At 53.3% G+C, this 9,997-nt stretch overlaps 1 protein-coding gene across 1 annotated transcript in view; it reads right to left on the reverse strand.

Annotated features, from left to right (window-relative positions):
* Positions 1–265: 265 nt before the first annotated feature.
* LOC132387538 (alpha-crystallin B chain-like) overlaps positions 266–9,997 on the reverse strand; it is a gene marked incomplete at its 5' end in the record, with an annotated part of 11,906 nt that continues 2,174 nt past the window's right edge. Inside the window, one exon of the mRNA XM_059959914.1 lies at positions 266–635. Within this exon, the coding sequence (XP_059815897.1) occupies positions 441–635 (195 nt within the window). The remainder of the gene's footprint in view (positions 636–9,997) is intronic.

A 9,997-nucleotide genomic window follows, 5' to 3' on the forward strand; every position in this document is an offset into this window, starting at 1 on the left:
GGGGTGGGGTAGAAAGGTGAGCGGGCGGGGTGACTCCGACTTGTCGGCGCCAGGCGGGGCGGTTCGAGTATCTGAGAAACTGCCGACCTCCTGGGGATTTACACCGGCGATTTACAACAGGCCGGAGTGTGGGCGACAGCGGCGGAAGACCCCTGGCCATCGTACCAGGTCGCGGCCGCTCCGAGCGGTCAGTCTGAACGGCCGAAAGTAAAACACGCCGGAGCATCACGTTAATTCAGATCGTGACTTTATTTTACCAGATCAGCTAATGCGGAGCAAGGGAGATAGATGGTTTATTGCGAAGAGGGCTATGTCTGTGTGTGTGTGTGTGTGATCACACAGCGTGGTAACAGCGCCGGGGCAATATGCTGCTGCCGTGGTTCGAGGCTGCCTCCCGCCCAGCCTGACGGAAGGCAGACCCGGAGGCAGAGGGCGGGGGTTTACTTCTCCGACGCAGCGGGCTTCTCCTCTCGGAAGACGGGCACGGATCGCTCGGGGACGTCGGACAGCTTCCTGGGCCCGGTGACGGTCAGCACCCCGTCCGCGGACAGGGAGGAGGTGATCAGAGTGGGGTCCACGCCGGCCGGGATCCTGTACTTGCGGTGAAACTCCCTCGAGATGTAGCCGTGCTCATCCTGCGGGGGGGGGGGGGCAGAAGGTTTATACGGGGGGTGGGTGAGTGTCTCTCCCGTTCTCTGTACTAGGAGGAGGCTTCCCGACACAAACCCCACCCCCACGGTCCACTCTCCTCCCCTGTCAGATTCCTTCCTCTCCAGCCCTTTACCTTTCCCACCCGTCACCTCCCCCTGGTGTCCCTCCTCCTTCCCTCTCTCCCACGGTCCACTCTCCTCTCCTGTCAGATTCCTTCCTCTCCAGCCCTTTACCTTCCCCACCCATCACCTCCCCCGGTGTCCCTCCTCCTTCCCTTTCTCCCACGGTCCACTCTCCTCTCCTGTCAGATTCCTTCTTCTCCAGCCCTTTACCTTTTCCACCCATCACCTCCCCCTGGTGTCCCTCCTCCTTCCCTTTCTCCCACGGTCCACTCTCCTCTCCTATCAGATTCCTTCCTCTCCAGCCCTTTACCTTTTCCACCCATCACCTCCCCCTGGTGTCCCTCCTCCTTCCCTTTCTCCCACGGTCCACTCTCCTCTCCTGTCAGATTCCTTCTTCTCCAGCCCTTTACCTCTCCCACCCATCACCTCCCCCTGGTGTCCCTCCTCCTTCCCTTTCTCCCACGGTCCACTCTCCTCTCCTATCAGATTCCTTCCTCTCCAGCCCTTTACCTTTCCCACCCATCACCTCCCCCTGGTGTCCCTCCTCCTTCCCTTTCTCCCACGGTCCACTCTCCTCTCCTGTCAGATTCCTTCCTCTCCAGCCCTTTACCTTCCCCACCCATCACCTCCCCCGGTGTCCCTCCTCCTTCCCTTTCTCCCACGGTCCACTCTCCATTTCTGTCAGATTCCTTCCTCTCCAGCCCTTTACCTTTCCCACCCATCACCTCCCCCTGGTGTCCCTCCTCTTTCCCTTTCTCCCACCGTCCACTCTCCATTCCTGTCAGATTCCTTCCTCTCCAGCCCTTTACCTTCCCCACCCATCATCTCCCCCTGGTGTCCCTCCTCCTTCCCTTTCCCCCACGGTCCACTCTCCTCTCCTATCAGATTCCTTCCTCTCCAGCCCTTTACCTTTCCCACCCATCACCTCCCCCTGGTGTCCCTCCTCCTTTTCCACGGACGCTGCCTGACCCGCTGAGTTCCTCCAGCATTGTGTGTGTGTGTGTGTGTGTGTGTGTGTGTGTGTGTGTGTGTGTGTGTGTGTGTGTGTGTGTGTGTGTGTGTGTGAGAGAGTGTGAGTGTGTGTGTGTGGTTTGTGTGTCTGTGTGTGTGTGAGACTGTGAGTGTGTGTGTGTGAGTGTCTGTGTGTGTGTGTCTGTGTGTGTGTCTGTGTGTGTGTGTGCATGTGAGTGTGTATGTGTGTCTGTGTGTGTGAGACTGTGAGTGTGTGTGTGTGTGAGACTGTGAGTGTGTGTGTATGTGTGAGTGTGTGTGTGTGTGTGCGTGAGAGTGTGTGTGTGAGTGTGTGTGTGTGTCTGTGTGTGAGTGAGTGAGTGTGTGTGTGCGTGAGTGTGTGTGTGTGTGTGTCTGTGTGAGACTGTGTGTGTGTGTGTGAGTGTGAGTGTGTGTGTGTGTCTGTGTGTGTGAGACTGTGAGTGTGTGTGAGTGAGTGTGTGTGTGTGTGTCTGTGTGTGTGTGTCTGTGAGTGTGTGTGAGTGTGAGTGAGTGTGTGTGTGTGTGTGTGTGTGTGTGTGTGTGTGTGTGTGTGTGTGTGTGTGTGTGTGTGTGTGTGTGTGTGTGTGTGTGTGTGTGTTGCTCTGGATTTCCAGCATTTGCAGAATTTCTAGTGTTTATACCATGTATGATGTTTGTAAGGAGAATCTTATTTCAGAATCCCTGTTCAAGTAAGACAGCTCCGAGATTTTCCTCTCAGAGAGGTGCAATCTCGTTGAGATCTACACTCCATTGAGAACTGTCTGGGATGCAGACTGAGACGACACTCCCACTCAAAACTTACTTATTTAAACTAGTCAGCCCCATTACAGGCCTCCGTTGTATCCTTAATTAAACTTGCTTTTAAATAACATCTTCTTTTGGGGTATGCTGGCCTTTATCAATCAGAGCATTGAGTGTAGGAGTTGGGATGTGATGTTAAAATTGTACAAGGCATTGGTGAGGCCGAATTTGGAGTATTGTGTACAGTTCTGGTCACCGAATTATAGGAAAGATGTCAACAAAATAGAGAGAGTACAGAGGAGATTTACTAGAATGTTACCTGGGTTTCTACACCTAAGTTAAAGAGAAAGGTTGAACAAGTTAGGTCTTCATTCTACGGAGCATAGAAGGTTGAGGGGGGGACTTGATAGAGGTATTTAAAACTATCAGGGGGATAGACAGAGTTGACGTGGATAGGCTTTTTCCATTGAGATTCAGACAAGAGGACGAGTTGAGAGTTAGGGGGGAAAGTTTAGGGGTAACACGAGGGGGAACTCCTTTACTCAGAGGGGGAGCAGCTGTGTGGAATGAGCTTCCAGTAGAAGTGGTAGAGGCAGGTTCGGTGTTGTCATTTAAAGTAAAATTGGATAGATATATGGACAGGAAAGGAATGGAGGGTTATGGGCTGAGTGCGGATCAGTGGGACTAGGTGGGAGTGAACGTTCGGCACGGACTAGAAGGGCCGAGATGGCCTGTTTCTGTACTGACATCTTTGGGGAGCGGTGCCTCAGAAAGGCAGCGTCCATCATTAAGGACCTCCAGCATCCAGGGCATGCCCTTTTCTCACTGTTACCATCAGGGAGGAGGTACAGGAGCCTGAAGACACACACTCAGCCATTCAGGAACAGCTTCTTCCCCTCTGCCGTCAGGGAGGAGGTACAGGAGCCTGAAGACACACACTCAGCGATTCAGGAACAGCTTCTTCCCCTCCGCCATCAGGGAGGAGGTACAGGAGCCTGAAGACACACAGTCAGCGATTCAGGAACAGCTTCTTCCCCTCCGCCATCAGGGAGGAGGTACAGGAGCCTGAAGACACACACTCAGCGATTCAGGAACAGCTTCTTCCCCTCTGCCATCAGGGAGGAGGTACAGGAGCCTGAAGACACACACTCAGCGATTCAGGAACAGCTTCTTCCCCTCCGCCATCAGGGAGGAGGTACAGGAGCCTGAAGACACACACTCAGCGATTCAGGAACAGCTTCTTCCCCTCTGCCATCAGGGAGGAGGTACAGGAGCCTGAAGACACACACTCAGCGATTCAGGAACAGCTTCTTCCCCTCCGCCATCAGGGAGGAGGTACAGGAGCCTGAAGACACACACTCAGTGATTCAGGAACAGCTTCTTCCCCTCTGCCATCCGATTCCTAAATGGACACTGAACCCTTGGACACTATCAGAATCAGAATCAGGTTGATTATCACCAGCACATGTCCTGAAGTTTGTTAACCTCTTCCTCACTGCCTCGCTACTTTTTTTTAAAAAAGACGTCTGCTCTTCCACTGCTGAATTTAACCACTTAATATGCCATGTGCCCCCCCCCAGTTTACGAGTGTTCGCTTTACGCCACTTCGCGTTTACGAAAGAGCTACGTTAGCAGCCTGTTTTCGAGCTGGAAAAAGGAATTTCGCTTTTTATGAAAATTCTTCCCGTATAAATTAATGGTAAATTAATGATCCTTCTTTATGCCATTTCAGCTGAAGAATGGTTTCACAGGAACGCTTTACCTCTGTAAAGTGGGCGGGGGGGGGGGACACCTGGTAAATACTTCTTACATATAACTAATGTAAAGGGGGTTTCTTCTTTTCTTTGTTACTGTTGGGGAAAGGGCTTCTTTGTTTTGTTAAAAGCAGGAATAGTGTAAAGGGGGTTTCTTCTTTTCTCTTTGTTACTGTTTGTGTAATCAAAAGGGCTTCTTTGTTTTGTTAGCTGGCAGGAATGCTAATTTACTGATAACGAGAATGGTATTCCTTTGTAAACCAAATGGGTATTAATGTTCCGAGTCTGTAAGCTTTGGTTGGCGGGCTTCTGGGCAGATCGGCGCGAGGGGGTCGAGAGAGGGAGGACGCGATGCTGTAAGCTGGGCGAGGATCGGACCCCAAGCGGGGGTCCGAGGCCGGGAGGTACTCCGAGGAGGGGGGATGAAGCTAGATGTGCTTGGTTGACCACTCGGAGGGTCCTGAGCTGCGTGTCGAGGAGTTCGGAGGGGAGCGAATGGTGGCCAGAAGACTTCAGTAATTGAGCTCCAACGGTTGTGCACGAAGTGGTTTGGACTTTGATAAGTTTGGCGCCTTTTCTTTATTTTTTTTTCTCTCTTCATATATACTGTATCGTTATTAATCACTTAGTTATAGTAACCGTTATAAATTGTACTCATTTAATCGCATATGGTGCACTGTCTGTTTCTGGGCGAGGCGGGGACATCACACAACATCCACACCAGCTGATTCCCCAGTTTGGCGGGGCCGGAGGCTGCTCCCCCTAGACGGGAACGAGCTGAGCGAGCCTGGGGCGACCCAGGGGGTTACACTAATATATATAAAGTAATTCATGTCTTATTAGATATCGCATCGCCCTGCAGCCGCTGAGCTAACGAATTCCACGACACACGCCGGTGATAAATAAACCTGATTCCAATTCTGATTGTCGCACCCTCAAGCAGTTTGAACGACGTCGCCTGCATGAGAACTGTTCTGGCAATTAAAGTCATCAATCATTCCTCTCGAGTACAGCAACCCTTCCTGGGGGGTGGGGAGGAGTGTGTGTGTCCGAGAGGGAGAGAGTCACCACACCTCGCAACATCACCCCCACACCTCCACCGTACGAGATCCCTCAATGGGACCACAGAACAGCACCGATATCGGGGTGGGTGGGGGGGGGGTGTTCGGACAACGGGGTGTTGTTTCAGACGGACGTGGTTTGCCCCCCCCCCAGAGCGCTCTGGGGAGTAGAGGGATGGGGCTCTCTGCCGCTGAGCGGAGTGAGGGAGTGAGTATTTTCCTCAGCCGGGGTGGAGGGGGGAAGGGTCGAGCCTGTGAGACCCATTGCCATGAGGCGGCCGGAGCTTGGGGCTGGCTGGCTGGCTCTAGGTGAGTCGGTGGGGAGAGGCCAGGCGGACGGGGTCGAGGGGGCCACCGGGCCAATTCTGTTCCTACGCCGAACGGCACCGGTTCTGCATCTTGCTTTTCTGCAACCATTTCCAGAGCTTTAACTCATGCCGGGGTGTTGGCACGTGGCCAAGTGGTTAAGGCGTTGGTCTAGTCATCTGAGGGTCGCTAGTTCGAGCCTCGGCTGAGGCTTGCGTGTGTACCTAACCACACATTGCCCCTGAGACGACACCAGTGCCAAATTCCCTTCCCTTGGACAACGTCGGTGGCGTGGAGAGGGGAGACTTGCATCTTGGGCAGCTGCCGGTCTCCCACACAACCCTGCCCATCCATGGTCTTTCAATACTAACAGAGGCCTACATACACTGTCGGGGGTCCCTCTCACAAGAATGGGAACTGTACCAGGTCTCCAGGTCTCTACTGTGGTCTGAGAGAGGAATGGGGGCAGAGAGAGGGGGCATCATGGTTGGGAAAAGGGGAATCGGTTGGGGAAAGGGGAAGGGAGAGGGGAATTGGTTGGGGAAAGGGGAAGGGAGAGGGGAATCATGGTTGGGGAAAGGGGAAGGGAGAGGGGGAATCATGGTTGGGGAAAGGGGAAGGGAGAGGGGGAATCATGGTTGGGAAATGGGGAAGGGAGAGGGGGAATCATGGTTGGGGAAAGGGGAAGGGAGAGGGGGAATCATGGTTGGGGAAAGGGGAAGGGAGAGGGGGAATCGGTTGGGAAAAGGGAAAGGGAGAGGGGGAATCATGGTTGGGAAAAGGGGAAGGGAGAGGGGGAATCATGGTTGGGGAAAGGGGAAGGGAGAGGGGGAATCATGGTTGGGGAAAGGGAAGGGAGAGGGGGAATCGGTTGGGAAATGGGGAAGGGAGAGGGGGAATCATGGTTGGGGAAAGGAGAGGGGGAATCATGGTTGGGAAAAGGGGAAGGGAGAGGGGGAATCATGGTTGGGGAAAGGGAAGGGAGAGGGGGAATCGGTTGGGAAATGGGGAAGGGAGAGGGGGAATCATGGTTGGGGAAAGGAGAGGGGGAATCATGGTTGGGAAAAGGGGAGGGAGAGGGGGAATCATGGTTGGGGAAGGGAGAGGGGGAATCATGATCGGGAAAAGGGGAAGGGAGAGGGGAATCGTGGTTGGGAAAAGGGGAGGGAGAGGGGGAATCGTGGTTGGGAAAAGGGGAGGGAGAGGGGAATCATGGTTGGGAAATGGGGAAGGGAGAGGGGAATCGTGGTTGGGAAAAAGGGAAGGGAGAGGGGAATCATGGTTGGGAAATGGGGAAGGGAGAGGGGGAATCATATGGGGAAGGGAGAGGGGGAATCATGGTTGGGGAAAGGAGAGGGGGAATCATGGTTGGGAAATGGGGAAGGGAGAGGGGGACTCATGGTTGGGAAAAGGGGAAGGGAGAGGGGAATCGGTTGGGAAAAGGGGAAGGGAGGGGAATCATGGTTGGGAAAAGGGGAAGGAGAGGGGAATCGTGGTTGGGAAAAGGGGAAGGAGAGGGGGAATCATGGTTGGGAAAAGGGGAGGGAGAGGGGGAATCATGGTTGGGAAAAGGGGAGGGAGAGGGGGAATCATGGTTGGGAAAGGGGGAAGGGAGAGGGGGAATCATGGTTGGGAAAGGGGGAAGGAGAGGGGGAATCATGGTTGGGAAAAGGGGAGGGAGAGGGGGAATCATGGTTGGGAAAAGGGGAAGGAGAGGGGGAATCATGGTTGGGAAAAGGGGAGGGAGAGGGGGAATCATGGTTGGGAAAGGGGGAAGGGAGAGGGGGAATCATGGTTGGGAAAGGGGGAAGGGAGAGGGGGAATCATGGTTGGGGAAAGGGGAAGGGAGAGGGGGAATCATGGTTGGGGAAAGGGGAAGGGAGAGGGGGAATCATGGTTGGGAAAAGGGGAAGGGAGTTCCCTCACCATTCCCAATGACCTTTGCCCCCAGCAGATTTACAGACCCGCCCTCGACGCAGGCCAGCACGCGTCGTATATAAAATCAGTTCTGACAGCTCCCCTTTGACCCAGCAACCGAGCGGGGTAGAAGTGGTAAACCCCGTTCCGCCGGTGATTCCCGCCATTCCATCACTGCTGGTCCCGGATCCCACCCTACCCCGTACACCTTGCCTTCTTGCCGTATCCTTTGATGCCCTGACCAGCTTCCGCCTTAAATACACCCTTAAACACGTCCGTGGCAGAGCATTCCACAGATTCACTACTCTCCGGCTGTTCCAAAGAGTTGCCCCTCAATTTTGAGGCTGGGCCCTCTAGTTCTGGATACCCCCCCCCACCATCGGCAACATCATCTCCACATCCACCCTATCCAGTCCTTTCAACATTGGGCAGGTTTTAATGAGATTCCCCCTCCCACATTCTCCTAAATTCCAGCGAGGACAGGCCCGAAGCTGCCGAACACTCCTCAGGTTGTGTTAACCCCTTCGTTCCCGGAATCGTCCTCGTGAACCTCCTCTGGACTCTCTCCAATGACAGCACATCCTCCCTGAGATACGGGGCCCAGAACTGCTGACCATACCCCAAGTGCGCCCTGACCAGTGTCTGATAAAGCCTCAGCGACATCTCCTTGCTTTTAGATTCTATTCCCCTTGAAATAAATCCCAAGTACTGAACTTGCCTTCTTAACCACAGACTCAACCTGTAAACTAACCTTCTGGGAGTCTTGCCCGAGGACTCCTGATGTCCCAGCCCTCTCCCCGCTGAGGTAACAGTCCGCAATATTGCTCCTTTTACCAAAATGCATTATCATACATTTCCCAACACTGTATTCCACCTGCCACTTTCTTGCCCGTTCTTCCAATTTGTCAAAGACCAGCTGCAATCGCATTAGACAATAGACAATGGGAGGGGGGGGGAGGAGTGGGCCATTCGGCCCTTCGAGCCAGCACCGCCATTCACTGTGATCGTGGCTGATCATCCACAATCAGTACTCCGTTCCTGCCCTCCCCATATCCCCTGCTATCTTTAAGAGCTCTATCTAACTCTGTTGAAAGCATCCAGAGACTTGGCCTCCACTGCCTTCTGGGGCAGAGCATTCCACAGATCCACAACTCTCGGGGTGAAGAAGTTTTTCCTCAACCCCGTTCTAAATGGCCTGCCCCTTATACTTAAACTGCGGCCTCTGGTTCTGGGCTCCCCCCAACATCGGGAACATGTTTCCTGCCTCTAGCGTGTCCAATCCCTTAATAATCTTAGATGTTTCAATCAGATCCCTTCTCATCCTTCTAAATTCCAGTGTATACAAGCCCAGTCGCTCCAATCTTTCAGCATTTGACAGTCCCGCCATTCCGGGAATTAACCTCGTGAACCTACGCTGCACTCCCTCAATAGCAAGAATGTCCTTCCTCAAATTTGGAGACCAAAAATTGAACACATTATTTCCTCAGCATTACCTGCCGTGCCACCTATCTTCGTATCATCTGCAAACTTTGCCGCAAGTCCATAGTGTATCTGTCGAATCTCTCATGTCTCTGATTCCTGATTGGTCGCCAATGTTAACGGATCAGGACCTCTACACATTTACACAACGCATTGTCACAGGAAAGCAGCATCCATCATCAGGGACCCCCCCCCCCCCCACCCACCCAGACCACGCTCTCTTCTCACTGCTGCCATCAAGAAGGAGGTACAGAGGCCTCAGGACCCACGCCACCAGGTTCAGGGACAGTTATTACCCCTCAACCATCAGGAAGGAGGTACAGGAGCCTCAGGACCCACACCACCAGGTTCAGGGACAGTTATTACCCCTCAACCATCAGGTACAGGAGCTGCAGGACCCACACCACCAGGTTCAGGGACAGTTATCACCCCTCAACCATCAGGGAGGAGGTACAGGAGCCTCAGGACCAACACCACCAGGTTCAGGAACAGTTATCACCCCTCAACCATCAGGCTCCTGAACCAGAGGGGATAACTTCACTCACCCCAACACTGAACTGTTCCCACAACCTCTGGACTCACTTTCAAGGACTCTTCGTCTCAAGTTCTCAATATTTATTGCTTATTTTTTTAAAAATCATTACAACTTTCTCTTTGTATTTACACAGATTTTAGTATTCTGCAGTCTGGTTGAGCGCCCAAGTTGGTGTGGTCTTTCAGAGCAACACACACACACACACACACACACACACACACACACACACAGACACACACACTCACACACACACAGACACACACACACAGACACACACACACACACTCACACACTCACACACACACAGACACACACACACTCACACACACACACACACACAAACTCACACTCACACACACACTCACACACACACACACACTCACACACACACAGACACACACTCTCACACACACAGACACACACACACACACTCACACA

This window comes from Hypanus sabinus, unplaced genomic scaffold (assembly GCF_030144855.1).
Source record: "Hypanus sabinus isolate sHypSab1 unplaced genomic scaffold, sHypSab1.hap1 scaffold_1961, whole genome shotgun sequence".
NCBI lineage: Eukaryota > Metazoa > Chordata > Chondrichthyes > Myliobatiformes > Dasyatidae > Hypanus > Hypanus sabinus.